Source organism: Schistocerca americana, chromosome X (assembly GCF_021461395.2).
Source record: "Schistocerca americana isolate TAMUIC-IGC-003095 chromosome X, iqSchAmer2.1, whole genome shotgun sequence".
Classification (NCBI taxonomy): domain Eukaryota; kingdom Metazoa; phylum Arthropoda; class Insecta; order Orthoptera; family Acrididae; genus Schistocerca; species Schistocerca americana.
This window is the reverse complement of record NC_060130.1, coordinates 700268163-700289307: the sequence shown is the minus strand read 5'-3', so window position 1 is coordinate 700289307 and position 21145 is coordinate 700268163. Positions and strand designations below refer to the sequence as shown.

Sequence of the window (21145 nt, the reverse complement as noted above, 5' to 3'; positions counted from 1 at the left end):
CCTGTTCCACTCACAAATAAGAGTGAGGGAAAAACAACTGCCTGTATGTCCCTGTACGACCCCTAATCTGTCTGATCTTATCTTCATGGCCCTTATGCGAAATATATGTTGGCAACAGTGAAATTGTCTGCAGTCGGCCTCAAATGCCAGTTCTCTAAGTTTTCTCAATAGTGCTCCTCGAAAAGGTCACCTTCACTCCAGTGATTCTCATTTGAGTTCCTGAAGCATTTCTGTAATATGTGCATGGTGTTTGAACCTACCAGAAACAAGTCTAACAGCCTGCTTCTAAATTACTTCGATGTTTTCCTTTAATCTGACCTGGTGCAAATCCCAAACACTCGAGCAATTCTCAACAATGGGTCACACTAGTGTCCTATATGCACTCTTTACTTTCCTAAAAATCTCCCAATAGACCGAAGTGTACCATTTGCTTTCCGTGCCACAATCCTTATGTGCTCATACTATTTTATATTGCTTCATAACATTATGCCTAGATATTTAATTTTCATGACTGTGCCAAGAAGCACACTAGTAATGCTGTACTTAAAAATTATGGGTTTGTTTTTCCTACTCGTCAGCATCAAGTTAGGCATTTTGTATCCCCCTACAGTCACTCAATGACAACATCTTCCCATACATCACAGCATCATCAGCAAACAGCCGCAGTGCTGCTTCCCCTGTCTGCCAGACCATTTGTGTATATAGAAAATAACAGCTGTTCTATCATACTTCCATGGCGGGCTCGTGACAATACCGTTGTCTCTGAGGAACACTTGCTGTCGAGGACAACGTACTATGTTCTGTTGCTTAACAAGTCTTTGAGCCACTCACATACTTGTGGAACCTGTTCCATATGCTTGTACCTTTGTTAAGTCAGCAATGTGACACCATGTCAAATGCTTTACGTAAATCTAAGAATATGGAATGAGCCTGTTGCCTTTCATCCATTGTTCACAGGATCTCGTGTGAGATACAGGCAAGCTGAGTTTCACACACGTGATGCGTTCTAAAGCTGTGCTAGTTTGTGAACAGAAGCTTTCCCTCTCAAGGGAATTTATCATGTTTGAACTGAGAATATGTTCAAGGATTCTGCAGCAAACATATGCTAAAGATATTGGTCTGTAATTTTACAGGTCCGTTCTTTTACCCTTCATGTATATAGGAGTCACATGCGTGTTGTTTTCCAGTCACTTGGGGCTTTGCACTAGGCAAGAGATTCGTGATAAATGCAAGCTAAGTAAGGGGCCAGTGCTGCGGAATAATCTTTGTAAAATCGAATTGGAATTCCATTTGCTTTCAATTCTTTCTCTATGCCAGGGATACTTATTACTTTGTCCTCCATACGGATGGTCAAACAGTGGTATATTTGTATGATTCTCTGCTTGAACAATTTTTTAAATGCAAAATTTAAAACTTCAGCTTTAGTTTTGCTTTCTTCTACTGCCACCCTTGACCGATCAATAAGTGACTGGATACAAGCCTTAGACCCAGTTGGTGATTTTATGTGGGACCAGAATTTTCTCAGGTTCTTGGCTAGTTATATTGTTAAAGAATGTTAGTGGTAGTTGCCTTAAGCGTTGCGCATTGATCTTTTTAGAGACGCATTAATTTCTATTAACTTTTGCCTGTCATTCGTTGTGCATTCTCATTTGAACTGATGGTGCAACAGGCTTTGCTTCAACAACATATTTTGAATTTTGTTGTTAAAGTATTGTGGGTCTTTTCTGTCCTTAATCCACATATTACGCACATACTTCTCCATATTATGATGTACAATCTGTTTGAACTTTGCGCATAATTACTCTACATACATTGTACTGGAACTAAATGATGTAAGTTCATCGACTAAGTAGGATGGTAACAACTGTCTATCTCCTCTTTCTACCAGAAATGCTTTCCTAGCCTTCTTGATTGGTTTATTAACTTAGTAACCAAAGTAATCCCTTTCTCTCTACTGACGCTGTTGACTAGGTCAGGTGTGTTCGTAACTACGAGATGTAGAATATTTCTGTTGCGTGTGGGCTGTCAAACTAGCTGCTCAAGACAATTTTTGGAAGATGTGTTCGAAAGAACTTCACATGACTTTCTGTCTGTACCCTCCTGCAATAAGATGCCCCAGTCTATACTTCACTGGTTAAAGTTGCCTCCAACTAATATTACATGATCTTGGTATTTCTGCACTGCTGACCGTAGACTTTCTGTCAGTGACTCTAAAACCATCGCAGCGGAATTGGGTGCCCGGTTAAAAACATCCAACCAGGTAACTTCACTGTCACACTCAAATTCAACCTCAGTAGAAACAATATTTTTGTCATCTGCAGTGAACGCACCCCCCCTCCCCCCATGATGTCTAATCTTTTTTTTTTTGATATATATTCCATGAACTGATAAATATGATGGAGATTTCTACTGTGAGTTTTAGCCAGCTCTTGTTTCCGAGAATAATTTGAGTGCAAGGAGTTTCTTGGAGCGCAGTAAATTTGGGAACTTTGTTACAAATACTTCAAACATTTATTCATTAAATTTCGACAGTTGAAGTATCTTTACTGTGAATGCTGTCTGATTTCACTGTGAGTTGTGTTGTGAGTATTTATCAGAGAACCTAAACCTATCACCTAGCCTAAAAAAACTCCATGTGCACTCGACAAGTACTCTGCTACCCAAGTAGCTGCTTTCTTCGTGTAGTGCACCCCTGACTTACCAAGGGGGGTCCTGCAATTCCCTGGCTGATAATGCAGGTCCAAAAATCTGCAGCCAAGGCTGTCAGAGTCGACAAAGCCTACGGCTGAGACCGTCAACATGGCTCCAAACCAGAGGACCCTGACTGACTTTGGGCACAATGTTGCAAATTGCGAGCTTAGCTTGAACCCAGCATGTGAGGCCAGCAGCCTTCACTACCTCCGTCAGCCATTTGTATGAACTGCGGAATGCCTGAGAACCCAAGCGACAGCCATCGTTGGTGCTGGTGTGAGCCACAACTTGCAGACGGCTTCACCTTTCCAGCCCTGAACACTATCTGCCTAAGGGGCTCCATAACGTGCCTAATGTTGGAGATCCCGATAGCTAGCATCCATACATCTTCTCTACATATTAGTGTTTCTTTTATAACCTCTACACAGTCATATATTCTCCAAAATGCATCACTATGAAAATCCTGTTTGTTTTCCCTTTTTTGTACTTTAACTGCAGTCTTGTAATTTTGTTACATCTTTACTCCTATATTTCTTAATGTCTTATATTTCCTCCTCCTCCTCCCCCACTTTCCCATGTGATATTGTGGGGTTTGCCCACTAACTTAGATGCATTATGAATTCTGGAGGATGTGTGTAATGTTATGACGTCTGTTTTGACTGATAGTTTCAGCATTCAAATACTTCAGAGTAGTTTCTCATTGTAATAGACACTAACCACAGAACTTTAAGTAGTGAACATTTTTATTTTACTTCACCTGATCTAACCTATTTTCTTTTTGCAGAAAGAGCTGGGTTTGCCTCGAAGAAGTAGTCGTATTGCCCATAGGAAGAGCTTCATATCGGCAACTTCTCCAACATTACCCAGGTGTCATTCACCAGTTCTAAGTGAGTAGTCATTAAAGGTGTCACTAACTTCCGTCTGTTCGAAAATAAGCTGTTGCATTTGTTTGACTTTAAATTTTTCATCAAAGTTAATGGCATTTGTATCATTATTCTGGGTGCCTTGGTGAGTGGAGTGGTACTCTGTGAGATGATAGTGTAATGAAAAATACTGAACTTTCTTTCATCAGTTATACTTTTAATGCGGTCATAAAAAGCTTAATGAGCACAATCTAGTTGATAAAGAGATATTAACTAGCATAAATATTGGTGATGAATGTTTTCGTGGTGCAAAATGTTAAAATGAATGTTTGATGCATATGGAAGCTATAGTGTTGAACACTGTTTTGATATATGAAATTGAAGCTGTAATTGTAGCATGAAAATGTTGGAAATGTGGAAAATGCTTGCTGAATGTCAGCAGAATACAAATCTTTAACACTTTCATTTGTCAGTGTGTAGTATTTCATACTTTTCTAACTCTGTAAACTGTCTAATCTGGACTATGTCATGCATTAACATTGTTGCTGGCAGTTTTGTAGAGTACTTAGTGATGGAATGTAGTTATTGTGACTTCTTAAAATAAGGGTGATGCAACTGAAGTCTCTTATAGGATCTACATGTGAATACTTTCAGTTAATATAAAACCTTTTTTATTACTGAAGTAACAAATACTTAAAATGTAGCTTTATTCAAGTAATAGTTCTGACACACTGAAAAAGATGTCATACTCAGTTAATTTTATAGATATCTTTCAGTGTGATTCATAGGGCGTGTATCATGTGCTTAGTGTGACTTTACAGCTGACAGTGTGAGGAAACATCTCATACTATATAACTCATTTCTTAGTTGATAAAGTTTAATGGATGATTTGGGAATTCTTTTGGAGGATTAGCATATATGCTCATTGAGTGATAGACATTAAACAAGGACCATCACTTAAATCTGCAGTGGGATTTGCTTAAAAGGACCCATTTTTAGAAGATTTTCACTTTTGAAGAAACTGTCCAGTGTACACTGAATTGCAGACATTTATGAATCACTGGTCTGTCTGCACATAAATTTATGTTCGTCATGGTGCAAGTTGAATATGCAACAGCACATGCATACCCATTGAACTGACGGAACATTTATGTTAAGGTAGTCTCATTTGTCAACAGTATAATGTTTCTGTTAGACAAGGCATAACTTCATGCAATGGTGAAGTTTTGTACACATTTATCAAGCATTTGTAACTGTTTGAAGAGACATATAAGAAAAGCGAAACTTTTTGGTAGATTAAAACTGTGCTACGTGTGTCTCCTGCTCAGATATTACAACTATCACAAGCAATTTTGTATCTACAGAATCTTTAGAAGTAATGTTTTTGTTTTCTTTTTCCAAAGATGGGTCACAGTTGGTGAATGTTGAATGTACTATGTGGATCTCTAAAAATTAGAATGGTGGTAATTAAACTAATTATTAATGAATTGTAGAACTTGTACATATGTTTACACATCAGCAAAAATTTTGAAAAAAGTGTGCCTACAGTAGAAATATTTGATAGATGCATCACTAAGGAACATACACCACAGCACAAAACAGCTAACAAGTACAGACTGAGGTCCCAGCTTGGAAGCGCCATCTGATGGTGGATTAAAAAAAAAAATTCAAAACCATTAATGGGTAAATGTGAATAAGTTTTTTATACCATACTTGTGGCTGGTTGCCAAATTTAAGCTATAATTCTACTAAAGCCTCATTTCTCATAATGTTTATTTTTGACAAGGTAGCATTTATCTATGCATTTTGATGTGGCAAAGACTACCCTGCAGCTTTTAAAGCTCACAATTCGGGCAAATGATCATCAGTACCATCTACTACCTTCCAGCAGATATAGCCAACAAAAACATTTCTGTAAGTACTCTTAGTACACACATCAACATTCTCTACAGTGCTAACATTATATCTCACTTCTTCAGTGACCCACATGACTGGTTTTGTGAACAAAATTTTCCTGACTTTTATGCGATCCCATCAATTAGAACAGCCCTTCCTACTAATACATCACTGGCTATAATGAGAACAATACTTATACCACTGGTAAAGGCTATTGCTGCAGTATTACTACTTCCTTTATTCAGTCGAACGGTCATCAGGTTATCTATTTACTTTAGTTTTTTGGTAAATGCTGGGACTAATGCTACTCCTTGAGCTTGAATTACTTTCAATAATGTTGGTGATGTGGATGTGTATTACAAACTTCCTGTTAAGTGCAGTCATTTTGGATCCAGTGTCATGACATGCACTTGTCTAAGTATTGTCAGCTTTTGTCCTCACTTTGAGGAAACCTTGCCATTACTTAGTAACTTAGACATACATATTAATCTTTGTTTGTATGGATCTTGTTGCATACTTCATTCTTTGTATGTCTTCTGTTCATCGTCTGGGCAGTGTGCCCTGCACACTTTTATTCATTTTGCACTCTCTCTTGCTATTGTGTGTTTGGAAATTGCTTTGCAGATTCATTCCCAAAATTGCTTGTCATTCTGTGACTATCAGCTTTTCCATTTGGCATCTGTTTCTGTCTGACTCTTGCAAACTATCATTTCTGTAACAGGCACCACCTTCATTGTCTGGTTGACAGTTGAGCCACTTTACATTTCTTGTTCTCTTGTGGACTCCTGCTGTCAATTCTAACAGCCTACCCTCTCAATTATGATGTTAGACTTGTAGAAGGATGGAGAAATGGTTCACCACCACACTACACTATTCTACCTTATTCATCATATGCCAAAATACCCAAATTTGCAATAATGTTATTGTCGACAGAATTGATTGTTGTGGATATGGTTTTGAGAACAAATATATTTTAACTAAAGTCTGTGCCACAATATCACAATATGTGGTTAAGAATTGGCATATTTTATGCCACACACAGAAGATTCTGCAAACAAAACTCTGTCTTTTTGGTCCAGAACTTTCCATGTGAGCAAAAGTTTGTGAGATCCACAATTCCATTAATGTAGGATTTACTGTCAAAGTCACAAAAACATTCCTTTTAAATGTAAGTTGTAATTTTGCCCATATCTTGACAATTGAGTGCCCATATTTATTTCACTCACAGTAACATGTACCTGTCTGGCGAAGATGCTTGTAGACCAGCACACTTTCTTTGGTATTCAAACTTTGTGCTCAACTGCACTTACCTACATTCGTTCCTGATCCTGTCTGGCCATCGCAATGGAAAGTTGGTGGTCCACTTGGTCCCCATATGCATCACATCCCCCCATGACTTTGATTCTACCTGAGCCCAAAAGCAAATGATTGCTAACCAAGTAACAACCAAATCAGACAGCTCGCAACTAACATCAACAAACGAGATGTCTGAAACCATTCAGCTCTATCCTGTGAAAATAACTGTTAACATACATAAGGGCATCGGTAAAAATCAGATAAACACATTAGAGTCATTGTATATAAACTCAAATTTGAGTGAGGAAGCTGCACACTCAGTCATGTACCAAATGCATTACATGCCACTTAGGCAAATAAAAAGTGAAAACACGTATAGCTTAAACCCATCAAGGAAAGACAACATGAACAGCTAAAGCACAAAGCAAATGTTAAATTGTTTTCCACATGAAGGACTGTCCTATAAGTGCTGGGCTTTAGTTGGTGAAGGGCAACAAAAAATGGTCTAATTTATAAATCTGGAAAGAAATTACATAGAGGGAAAGCGGTTAATATGGTACCACATTAATTGAAACATATGAATTTAATAAGTTGGATTTTCAATTAAATGAGGATATTAAACTGTTGCTGCAAACTTCTCACAGTGCTTGACCTGAGTGAAAAATGAATTGTATGTTAATTATTTCATGTGAGCGCACTGAACGTGGTTCTGCGTGTACATTCTGAGTGAGGAGTAGGGTCGACTTAGTTGAAAAGTGAGAATTTCTCCGTCAATATGTAGTATGTGGCATTCTCCTCTTTGCCAGAGTGTTCTCTGTGATAATAAATGTGACCAGTTGTGGCTTGATAACCACTCAAGTGTTTCGATGAGCTATGTGACTACTGGCAAATGTTGTTGTTGTTGTTGTTGTGGTCTTCAGGCCTGAGACTGGTTTGATGCAGCTCTCCATGCTACTCTATCCTGTGCAAGCTTCTTCATCTCCCAGTACCTACTGCAACCTACATCCTTCTGAATCTGCTTAGTGTATTCATCTCTTGGTCTCCCTCTACGATTTTTACCCTCCACGCTGCCCTCTAATGCTAAATTTGTGATCACTTGATGCCTCAAAACATGTCCTACCAACCGATCCCTTCTTCTAGTCAAGTTGTGCCACAAACTTCTCTTCTCCCCAATCCTATTCAATACCTCCTCATTAGTAACGTGATCTACCCACCTTATCTTCAGCATTCTTCTATAGCACCACATTTCAAAAGCTTCTATTCTCTTCTTGTCCAAACTAGTTATCGTCCATGTTTCACTTCCATACATGGCTACACTCCATACAAATACTTTCAGAAACGACTTCCTGACACTTAAATCTATACTTGATGTTAACAAATTTCTCTTCTTGAGAAACGCTTTCCTTGCCATTGCCAGTCTACATTTTATATCCTCTCTACTTCGACCATCATCGGCTATTTTACTCCCTAAATAGCAAAACTCCTTTACTACTTTAAGTGTCTCATTTCCTAATCTAATTCCCTCAGCATCACCCGACTTAATTTGACTACATTCCATTATCCTCGTTTTGCTTTTGTTGATGTTCATCGTATATCCTCCTTTCAAGACACTGTCCATTCCGTTCAACTGCTCTTCCAAGTTCTTTGCTGTCTCTGACAGAATTACAATGTCATCGGCGAACCTCAATGTTTTTACTTCTTCTCCATGAATTTTAATACCTACTCCGAATTTTTCTTTTGTTTCCTTTACTGCTTGCTCAATATACAGATTGAATAACATCGGGGAGATGCTACAACCCTGTCTCACTCCTTTCGCAACCACTGCTTCCCTTTCATGCCCCTCGACTCTTATAACTGCCATCTGGCAGTTGATGGCAAATGATAACTGGCAAATGATGGAAGTTAATTAGCAGGTGAAGACCAGACATATCAGATGACTGGGTGATGGAATACTCAGTAGATTAACGATGACCATCATGAGACAGAAAGTAAGGTAACGTCTTGTGTGTGTATTCCTTTGGTTTCCCCTCTTGTCTGCCTACTGAGATGCTAGCGATAGTCCATTCTGAGTCATTGCTCAGAAATAATTTTTTTCTGACGGTCATGGAAGCTGTTACTGGTGATTCCAAGCTTCTTACTTCTTCAAGGTTTGTCAGTGATACTGTTCTTCTCCCAAAGTTCATGAGGGGTGTATAAGAAATGTGTCCTAGGCAGTTTTCATCAGTTCTCATGTATCACACACCTTGTAGCACAAGGAACATTGGCTGTAGGACACAACAGGGTTTTATAGCTTAGCTTGCAAAACAGTGGGATGGGCTTTAATTGTGCATCAGATAACTGGTCAGCACCACACCTTTTGTTGTCCTGATATCTGCTCAGACTGTAAGCAGTTTTAAGATGACAGAGAATGCAACAGATATTGTGTTCTTTATTATGTCATGATGCAATTTCTTATTCTGTTTCTTTACTTGTTTCATTACAGGCAGTCCCTTAGAAAGTCCACGGATGTCTCCAAGCCAACATTTTGGTTTTGCTCCAATTAAAAGGTAATTTTTGTCATTTTGATTACAATACAGTGTTAGTAACAGTAATTGTATACATTAATGGAGGAACAAAAAAAAAACCTCTTCCTTTGCATAAATAGTGTCTTTAAACAAATTCTAGGCTGTGGTTCAGTTATTCACTGACACAGTGGTTTGTTTTGTAATACTAATCGTGCATGGTTGGGAGCAGAGCATAGTTGAAATTTGAAATAGTTCTTGGGACAGATTTTTACATTGGTGTGACATGTTGGTGATTAGCTTAATTAAGGGTATTACCTGCAGAAGTAGGAATGCTTATTAGTTTTCATTTTTGCATGTAGTTAATTGAGAAATGAGACATTTATTCCAGATTTTTTATGGATACATGCTGTGTAGTGTTAACAATTATGATTAGTGTGATTTGATATTAATGGCAAATGGCATTACAGACCATAGATAGTGTTAATAACTAAGTAAGTTAGTTGTATTAAGTAACCTCGGTATATGTTCATAGTCATTAAACATTTGGTGCAGCCTACCTCTTTTTAATGTTATCTAAAAATCTCTAATCTAATCATGAATGCAGTGTCACAACTGGGGATAGGATTATAAATGTCCTTGACAATTCTTTGTATGCATAACCTTGAATGTTTATTCACCTATGCAAATTGTTATTGCTTCCACTCGTTTCATACCAGTGACACACTTGGAGCTGTTTGTGCCAGAGTCTCCCTGTAAGGGACATAATACACGACCAAATTTCTCAGCGCTTGACTAGTTGGGTCACAATGTAATGATTTGGATGTAGCCATGTGCTTCCAAAACAACAAAACAAAGCTTGTCTATGATCATAATTTATGCAAATTAATTTACTTAATTGTTTTATTAAAGAAGTTTCCAATATTTCATGCCAAACATTGACTGTGAGCTACACTCCTGGAAATTGAAATAAGAACGCCGTGAATTCATTGTCCCAGGAAGGGGAAACTTTATTGACACATTCCTGGGGTCAGATACATCACATGATCACACTGACAGAACCACAGGCACATAGACACAGGCAACAGAGCATGCACAATGTCGGCACTAGTACAGTGTATATCCACCTTTCGCAGCAATGCAGGCTGCTATTCTCCCATGGAGACGATCGTAGAGATGCTGGATGTAGTCCTGTGGAATGGCTTGCCATGCCATTTCCACCTGGCGCCTCAGTTGGACCAGCGCTCGTGCTGGACGTGCAGACCGCGTGAGACTACGCTTCATCCAGTCCCAAACATGCTCAATGGGGGACAGATCCGGAGATCTTGCTGGCCAGGGTAGTTGACTTACACCTTCTAGAGCACATTGGGTGGCACGGGATACATGCGGACGTGCATTGTCCTGTTGGAACAGCAAGTTCCCTTACCGGTCTAGGAATGGTAGAATGATGGGTTCGATGACGATTTGGATGTACCGTGCACTATTCAGTGTCCCCTCGACGATCACCAGTGGTGTACAGCCAGTGTAGGAGATCGCTCCCCACACCATGATGCCGGGTGTTGGCCCTGTGTGCCTCGGTCGTATGCAGTCCTGATTGTGGCGCTCACCTGCACGGCGCCAAACACACATACGACCATCATTGGCACCAAGGCAGAAGCGACTCTCATCGCTGAAGACGACACGTCTCCATTCGTCCCTCCATTCATGCCTGTCGCGACACCACTGGAGGCGGGCTGCACGATGTTGGGGCGTGAGCGGAAGACGGCCTAACAGTGTGCGGGACCGTAGCCCAGCTTCATGGAGACGGTTGCGAATGGTCCTCGCCGATACCCCAGGAGCAACAGTGTCCCTAATTTGCTGGGAAGTGGCGGTGCGGTCCCCTACGGCACTGCGTAGGATCCTACGGTCTTGGCGTGCATCCGTGCGTCGCTGCGGTCCGGTCCCAGGTCGACGGGCACGTGCACCATCCGCCGACCACTGGCAACAACATCGATGTACTGTGGAGACCTCACGCCCCACGTGTTGAGCAATTCGGCGGTACGTCCACCCGGCCTCTCGCATGCCCACTATACGCCCTCGCTCAAAGTCCGTCAACTGCACATACGGTTCACGTCCACGCTGTCGCGGCATGCTACCAGTGTTAAAGACTGCGATGGAGCTCCGTATGCCACGGCAAACTGGCTGACACTGACGGCGGCGGTGCACAAATGCTGCGCAGCTAGCGCCATTCGACGGCCAGCACCGCGGTTCCTGGTGTGTCCGCTGTGCCGTGCGTGTGATCATTGCTTGTACAGCCCTCTCGCAGTGTCCGGAGCAAGTATGGTGGGTCTGACACACCGGTGTCAATGTGTTCTTTTTTTCCATTTCCAGGAGTGTATTTTGTTGTCATTAAGTCCAAAAGGAGAAACAAGTCATTAATTGACTGGTAGATTTCTCTGTTGCAGCAATCCACACCATAACACGTGTGCATATTTACCTTTAAGACATTACATTCCCGCATAATTTTAAGAATACCTCAATAAAATCCCCTACAAAAAGTCCCACTATGAACCATGGACTTTGGTGTGGTGGGGTGGCTTGTGTGCCTTAACTATATTGATAGCCATACCGTAGGTGTAACAGTAGTGGAGGTTTATCTTAAGAGAGACCAGACTAACATATGATTCCTGAACGGGGGCAGCATCTTAGGTGTTTTTTGTGTAACAGTCTGGATCAGGGCTGGTTGCGTGAGATCCCTGCAAGGCTTCCCATGGGCACTGTTTGCATGTGTATTGCCTTGCAGGCACAGCGCACACACAGCTCGTATTATCTTATTCATACACAGGATGAAAGACTGCCGGTAATACAGTCAACAGCTGATGCTAGAGTTTGTAGCCACATTAGGTTTATTCTTTGTGTTTTCGTAATTATTACAGTATGACAGTACAACAAATACATACAATGCAATATAACATGTACATAGAATTTGTGGAAGTGTAGGCTGAAAGACCATACTTTTGTAACATGAAAGTGCCATCAGATGAAAAAGTAATGACAGTTAGCTTATTACAATTATGTTGTGAAGAAAAGCAAATGAATGTATGCTAGTGTGCATACTTTTATGCGTCATCTCCTCACACAAGGCTTCACACGTCAGTTAATAGGTCATAAAACAGCCATGTTATTTTCTTACGTTTTTCAGTGAGTGAAATTTTATGTTTTATTTTAGGCATCTGCAAGAAGTTTGTAATTGGTTTACCACTTTCCTCTGACTACAGATACCATTTGCACTTCATTTGAAAACACTAAAGGCAGGTACAGATGACACCAGCAGATAATAGAAGATCGGTTGGCCTTCTGCAGTTCAGTAGAGGCACAACACAGTGACAAATAAACAAATAAAGATAACTGTTTCATTACATAATAAGTACTGCAGCACCATAAAGTAATTTGTTGCATAGCTTGACAACTGTTACAAGCACTGCAAAATGTTACAAATTATGTCATTCAGTTCAGTGGAGAACTATGGGTGGAGATAGGGGGGCGTGGGAGGGCATAATATGGGAAGGGGTGTTGTACGGGCATAATAAAAGAGAATAAAATATCACTCTTTTTTTAATTTCCTGTGGCCACAAATAAAATAGACATCACAAAAGAACACAAGCATTATTTATTAGAAATCTACTAACTTAATACTTAAACAGAAGTGTTAAGTTCAGAGCTGACCTGCTACATATGGAAAAAGTAAGTTCAAAACCTTTATCGTCATTACTCTACAATTGTTTTTAAATGTTTTGTGCTGGCATCTCAGTGACTGAAGTGAGATTACCGGTTGTCAAATGCATTGCTCCAGTCAGATGATCATTAATAACACCACTCCTAAGCTTAAGTTTTGTTAATTTCATTGCTAAAAAACAGCTTTCACACAAATGTGTGGTCCTTAATATACTGCAGACTCAAGCAGCTATTTGGAAGAGTTGCAGGACCTGTTCTCAAAGAAGGTTTTTGTAAAACACTTCTGTTTTTTACAGTGTGAAACCACCACCTGAGTGCATGGCACTACTGAAAGTCAGTGAGCTCCAACTGAATTTCAAGTGGTGCACTTTCAATGTCCACTGCAAAAGGAGTTCCAGAAATACTAAAATCAAGCTGAAATTGGTTGATGACACTAAATCTGCTGTTTGTTTTCTAACAAAGCCTATAGCACTGTACCAGACTTACAAAAATGTTCATTTAGTGTCGCCTTTTTAAGTTTTTTATTTATAATTAGGGCAACATTAAAAAAGTGTGCAAATGACCTTCCTGACCATCGTCGTATCTGCAACAACAGTTTTTTTGAAAACCCAAAATGGTGTCAGAAACTTCAGTAATTAGTTTGTCTGCCTTGCAAAGCTGTACTAGAGACATCCAGGTGCATTTTAAGGTCAGTTAGAAATGCAGGCTCTAGTATCCATGGGGGTCAGCAAACTCTTTTACTGATATTCCTTTCATGTCCATGAATAATGCTATGCCTTTCTGGAAGCTGAAAAAATGTTTTAAAACAATGCCTTGACTTGACCAGTGTGCTTCAGAAAAATGCTGCATGTTGACATAATTACAGTGTAGCTCTGCAAGGAAAGATTTATACAGTTGATGTCTCAAATCATACGATCTAGTTTTATTAACTGTTTTTACAATTACGTCCATAACATCAGAAACCAATAAGTAAAAGTGTGAGGGTGCTCAACACGGTATCTATAGATATCTTCAGAGAAAGTTTAGGAAATGTAAACTGGGAAGATGTATATGCTAATTATAAATGCAGCATATTTCTTGATAAATTTATATCCCTTTCTGAACATTGTTTTCCAAAGAAAATGACTAAATGTAACACCACAAACTTTTCAAAGGAACCTTGGATTACTACAGGTATTAAAGTGTCTTCAGAAAGAAAAAGAAAACTGTATGAGACAGCAAGAACTGTAAAGATCCAGAAGTAGTTTTACACTCTAAAAATTATTGTAACATACTGAGAAAAGTTGTAAGAAAATCAAGAAATATGTATGTTATAGAAGAAATTAACAACTCCAGCAATAAAATAAAATCAATATGGAATGTTATTAGAAGGGAGACAGGAAAGTAACCACTGGGGTAGGTAGTAAAAAATTTTAGTCAGATTAAGTGTCATCTAGCAACCTCTTGTGAAATAAGGAAAATTATTAAATCTTTGAAAAATAAATGTTCTGTTGGAGTAGATGACATCTCTGACAAGTTACTAAAACAATGTGGAGCAATTACAGCTGGTGTTTTGTGTCACATATGTAATGCATCACTGACTCAGGGTATTTTTCCAGACAGGTTAAAATATGCCATTGTCAGGCCTCTCTACAAAAAGGGGGAAACCACAGATGTCAATAATTACCGGCCAGTACCCTTGCTTACAGCATTTTCAAAAACGTTTGAGAAAGTAATGTACTCAAGAGTGGTTAGCCATCTCAACAGTAATGGGATACTTAGTAAATCACAGTTCGGATTTCAGAAATGCTGTTCCACTGATACAACAATGTACAATTTCACTGTTCATATAATAGAGTCTTTAAATAGTAAAATGTCACCTGTGGGAATATTCTGTGACTTATCCAAAGCATTTGATTGTGTGAACCATGACATCATGTTAGAGAAATTACAATTATATTGTATAAATGGAACAGCATATGAGTGGTTTAAATCATATCTACAGAACAGGAAGCAAAAAGTCTCTTTATATGCTTCAAGTGATTCAAAGGAGTTTGCCACTTCATTTAACTGGGGTGAAATTACATTAGTTGTTCCACAAGGTTCGATCATGGGTCCCCTCCTGTTCTTGATATATGTGAATGACCTCCCTTCTTCAGTGAAACAAGATACTGAACTGACACTGTTTGCTGATGATACAAGCATAATTATTAATCCAGTAAAAGAAAGTCCGATAGAAAATGATACAAATAAGGTCTTTGAAAAAGTTATTAATTGGTTTTCTGCAAATGGGCTTTCTCTGAACTTTGAAAAAACACAGTACATCTAATTTTCTGCTGCAAAAAGTATAATTCCTTCAATAAACATAACACATCAAAAGAAGTCAGTAGCCAGGGTAGAGCTTATTAAGTTTTTGGGTGTACATATCGATGAGAATCTTAATTGGAAAAGTCATATTTTGGATCTCCTAAAGCAACTAGGTTCAGCAACTTTTGCAATCAGAATAATTGCCAATTTTGAGGATGTAGAAATTAGTAAGCCAACATACTTTTCATACTTCCACTCTCTGATGTCATACGGATAATATTCGGGGGAGGGGGGGGGGGGCGGCAACTCAACATTTAGGCAAAAGGTGTTCACTGCTCAAAAGAAAGTAGTTAGAATAATGTGTGGGGTTCATAGTCACACATCTTGTAGACATCTGTTTAAAAGGTTACTCAGTAATGAAATTTTTTCTCAACAACATGGACCAGTTTAAAATCAACAGCAACATTCATGATTACAATACCAGAAAAAAGAAAGACCTACACTATCCTTTACTTAACCCATCTTTGGCACAGAAAGGGGTAAAATATGCTGCTATAAAACTTTTTGATAAATTACCAGATGAAATAAAATGTCTGGCAGACAGCAGCAATAGTTTCAAAAACAAATTGAAATCATACCTCCTTGACAACTCCTTCTATACCATAGATGAATTCTTGAATATGAGTAAATAAATCTGGAGATATAACACATGCATTTTGTACCATTTAAGGGAATGGGATAGATAATAGAAATATTTAGGTATAAAAAAAAAAAAAAACACACACACACCAAACACCCTTGTTTCCTGTGCACACTTCTTGTGCATTTGACACGTTCCACATCATAACAGTTTTTCCGTGCTATTGATCAAGGGAACACGTAACCAACTAACCACTTATTTTGGCACACTTTGTCAGCAGATTAACACGATGTAGGATACAGTGTATTGCTGATATTCCCTACTGGGTACCAACTCCTTTCATCTAAATTTTTTTTTTAATTCAAAACAAGAACACCAGTCTTTTGACCGCTTTGTCAACAATGTTTCCTAAGCAAGAAAATATGTTGTCAGCCACAGTTGTACATTGCATTGACACTAAATCAGAGAGTTCTCTTTCATGATGAACTCAGCATCAACACCTCTTGCAAATACAGCATGCTGAGCAACATCTGTTACATACCTACCTTCATCCAAACACACAGAAGGAAACCCAAATGTTTATTTCTGTCTCTCAGTTGTATTTCCACATTGTTGACCATTTCTTCGGTGCATCTGCAAACTGTTCTCCATGAAGGACAGACTGCTTCAAAAACAGAAACACTAGTACACACAAGGTTGTTGCAGAAGTAGCAAAACACTCTTCAACAAATTCTCTATCACTGTAGGGATACACCGTTTTGGCTGTTTTTAAGATCTGTGCGATAGCTCACTCTCATTGCACCATCATTGTGGATGATATGGTTCTCTTTCTATAAATACATTACAAAGAAGGGGTAGAATCGAGGGCAAAAATCACATAATGCTTTACAAATAACACTAATATTTTCAAGAAATGACAAGCGAGGTGTGTTCAAAAAGAAATGAACTTTTGAAATAAGGCACCAACTGGCAGAAGGAGCATTCTGCAGCTACTAAGTGCATTTAGTGGTAGATTTAGATAACAAGCTGCCATTTGCTGCATTTTGCTCTGCCTTTTAATAAGCGAGCTACAGCGGCTGATGTGAGCGTTTGCACAAGCTGTTCATCAGATTAGTGTCAAAGGGACAATGAGCACTTTGAGAGAGAGAGAGAGAGAGAGAGAGAGAGAGAGAGAGAGAGAGAGAGTGTGTGTGTGTGTGTGTGTGTGTGTGTGTGTGTGTGTGTGTGTGCACGCGCACTACAAATTGCACAAAACCCGCACAAATTGGTCAAAGATAAAGATGATGATAGTACTGTTTACTACAAAGGTGTTTTCCATCAGGATTTTGTGCCACATGGTCATATAGTAAACAAGGAAGTCTATCAGGGAATCCTAATGCACATCAGTAGTGCGCAACCTTGTGTGCACTACTGTTTCTTTTTTTGAAGCAGTCTATCCTTCATGGAGAACAGTTTGCAAATGCACCGAAGAAATGGTCAACAATGTGGAAATACAACTGAGGGATAGAACTAAATGTTTGGGTTTCCTTCTCTGTATGTTTGGATGAAGGTAGGGATGTAACAGATGTTGCTCAGAATGCTGCATTTGCAAGAGGTGTTGACGCCAAGTTCAACATGAGGGAGAACTCTTTGATGTAGTGTCAATGCAAAGTATGCTGTATGCAAGAAGGTTTGTAGAAAAATCAGACTTGGATGTTGCATTATGACAACACACCAGCTCATACTTCACTCCTTGTCCACAGCTGTGTAGCAAATATTCACATTGCCGTTGTGCCCCACACCTGTTTCTCAGGAGCTAGCCCCAGCACACTTTTCCTTGTTTCCCGAACTTAATAGCCCATTTAAAGGACATTATTTCCAAATCATAAAGGAGATTCAGGACAATATGACAAGAGACATGCATGCGAAAAAGAAGAAAATGCGTTCCAGGGGGCTTTCCATAAATGGAAGAAATGATGGCAGTGGTGTATTTCCAATTGAGGGGAGTATTTGTAGGGGGACAATGTTTAACCCTCGAGCAGGCGCGCCATTTTTCAAAACACGGGCGGGCGCGCGGTGCACTTTGTACACATGTGTAGAATAGCTGTTTTTATGTTACCAAGCTAAACATGTATCATCAAAATCACAGTTTAATCTCAGTTTACTTAAACAATGAGAAAATAAACTTACACAATATGAGCTAAACCACTGTTTTATTAAACAATAATCAAATAAACTTTCACTATAACACTCTGTTGCCAAGGACATGTTTTAGCAACAATAATGACCCACTCAAAGCATTAAGCAGTGCAGTTGCATCAGATCCCAGCCAGCCGCTTGTTCAATCACTGATTATCTCATAGACAACTGCCTCAATGTGGGATTATGTTGCTAGTTCCTAATCACGGTCATTTTTTTGCATAGATCGTAAATTTTTTCTCACCTGGCTCACTTCGTACTTTATATTACTGCTGCTCACTTGGACATATGACAACACGATTTATCATTGTTTTACGTGAAGCAATAATGAAGGAATAGGTATAGGTTTACAGTTGTGAAACCACAATGGAACTGCAGAAAATCATTTTATTTTTGGTTGGCGGACTTTATACACAGATGTGCTCGCTCGAGCGTTAATATGTTGAACAATACGCAGTAAAAGTGTTATAGCAAAAGTTTGATTTCATTTTGAACATACCTTTTGTATTTATATGGACTTCATTCATACTCTCTTTTCTGTTTTAGCTCGAAGTTTGGTAGGAATTGAAAATATCGCTTCACATTGTACTTCTTCACATTGATAAAACAGTATTACAAAACAGACACCGAGGGCTTGTTTGTGTTTAAATAAAAAAGTTATTCTTTTTTCCCCCTCTGTGGGTTAAAGTGTAGGGATTTGACTGATTTTTGTGTTGAAGATCTTAACTTCTCCTAAGCCGTTTTCTTCTCACCAATTTTGTCCTGTCATGAATGCTAAAGATGTTTAAGAGACAAACCTGACTTGAAGTAAACAGGTCCGTCTTGCCGTGCGCATGTTGGTAACAAACAAGCGATGTTAGCAGAGAGGTGGAAGACAAACTGCTGGCTAATGGCTTCTGTGGGTAAGCAGTGTGGGTGCTGATGCCTGCGGGGTGCATTTGCCCACCCCTAGTCTGGGTGAATGAGTGATCTGGCCGTGCAACATCAGCCAATGTGACCTTGCTATGTTGGTACTGTGAATGACCAAAAGCAAGGGGAAAGTACAACCTTCATATTTTATGAGAACATGCAGCTCTACTGCATGGTTTAATGATGATAGCATTCTCTGGGTAAAATATTCCTGAAGTAAAATAGTCCCCCATTTGGATCTCCACATGAGTACTACTGAGGGGGATGTTGTCATCAGAAAAAACAAATTTGGCATTCTACAGGTTTGAGCATGGAATGTTAGATCACTTAAGCTGGTTGGTAAGCTGGAGAACTTGAAAATATAAATGGATAAGTTGAAGTTGGGTATAGTGGGAATTAATGAAGTGTGGTGACAGGAGGAACAGACTATCTGGTAAAGTAAGTATACGTTACCAACATACAATCAACTAGGGATAATACAGGAATGAATAAGAAAATAGGATTTGGGTGACTAGTGATACAGGAACAGCAGCTCAGATGGAAAGCCACTACTAAGCAAAAAAAGAGAAGATTGAAATGTGGAAGGAATATATAGAAAGGTTATAAAAAGGAAAAATACTGGAAAACATTATTGTGGAAAAGGAATAGGATGTGAATGAAGATCAGAAGGGGGTTACAGCACTGCAAGAACATCATGACAGGGGTGAAATATCTTAAGTTTAAACAATGTACCTGGAGTAGATGACATGGGAGGACCAACCATGACAAAACTGTTGGTATGCAAGATACGAGGCAGGCAAAATACCCTTGTTCTCCATTAAGAATGTAATAATCTCGATTCCATAGAAGCTATATGCTGACTACAGAACCATGTGTGGTTGCAAAATACTGATGTGCTATTTACAGGAGAATGGAAGGACTGGTAGAAGGCGGCCTCAGAGAACACCGGTTTGGGCTCTAGAGAAATGTAGGAACATGTGAGACAGTACTGACCATACCACATATCTTAGAAGGAAAGTGAAACTACCTGAAGAAAGGCAGACTTACGTTTATAGCATTTGTAGATTTGGTAAAAGCTTTTAACGATATTGAGTGGAATACCCTCTTTGAAATTTTGAAGGTAGGAGGGATAAAGTGCAGGGAGCAAAAGGATATTTACCGTATTTACTCGAATCTAAGCCGCACCCGAATCTAAGCCGCACCTGAAATTTGAGACTCGAAATTCAAGGGGAGAGAAAAGTTTTAGGTCGCACCTCCAAATCGAAACAGAGTTGGTCCATTGTAATATGAGACACAATTTAGGTAGAATAAATGACGATACAGCTACAGTAGTTTGGTTCGAGTCGTAAGCTTAGCAGTTAAGCTTTACCAGGTAGCCATTGCTATGCGTCAGACGTGCTTCATCTGGTTTGAATCGGTTGCTTATTTTTCTTTGATCTGATAAGTGCCGTTCTCTTTGTTATAGGTGTTTACGTCACTCTAGGCTGAAAATGCATTATTGTACTGTGTCATGCATTGTTTGTCGCATTCTGATAATAAGTGTTTACGGCCTGTCGCCGCTCGCGGCATGGCTTGCTTTTGTGCGCGCTACCACTGCTTACAAAAAAAAAAAAAAAAAAAAAAAAAAAAAAAAAAAAAAACAGAGAGAGAGAGAGAGAGGAATTGTCTCATTAGCAAAACAATGGCAAGAGACTGCTATTTGTTGTTACTTACACTGCTGCTTTCTTTGATAATGATCAACAAGAACCAAATAATAGACTGCATATGATAGATGTTCTGAATGAGAGTTTAGCTAAAATTTTTCTCGATTTGAAAATCTTTGCAAACGCCTCTTTTGTGCATTACATTCTGCACAGAAATTAGAGTCATCTTAGATTTAAAAATCTTGTCAATTGCCATTGCCGTGCTTTATTTCTGATTGTATCACTATTAGGCATAAGAATAATATGAATATAAACATGACATGATATGTATATTCTTCCGCATTTGCTGCTGTCTCTCACTAGTTTCGTAGGTTATTAGGCAGACAGGATTTAAATGAGATAGCAGCAAACACGAAAGAATCCATCGCAAAATGTTTATATTCGTATTATTCTTATGTTGAAGAGAATGCTGCAGCCCTGAAAAACGTTTGAAAACCAATCACCATAGTGTTCAGTGTGTTAGCAATA

At 39.1% G+C, this 21145-nt stretch overlaps 1 protein-coding gene across 4 annotated transcripts in view; it reads left to right on the top strand.

Moving 5' to 3' along the window:
• The window catches only part of LOC124556721 (microtubule-associated serine/threonine-protein kinase 2), a 262482-nt gene that overhangs the window by 24434 nt on the left and 216903 nt on the right, over window positions 1–21145 (top strand). For all 4 annotated transcript variants that reach the window (XM_047130713.1, XM_047130714.1, XM_047130712.1 and 1 more), the window contains exons 3-4: window positions 3476–3578; window positions 9229–9292. In XM_047130713.1, coding sequence (XP_046986669.1) covers window positions 3476–3578; window positions 9229–9292 — 167 coding nt within the window. The remainder of the gene's footprint in view (window positions 1–3475; window positions 3579–9228; window positions 9293–21145) is intronic.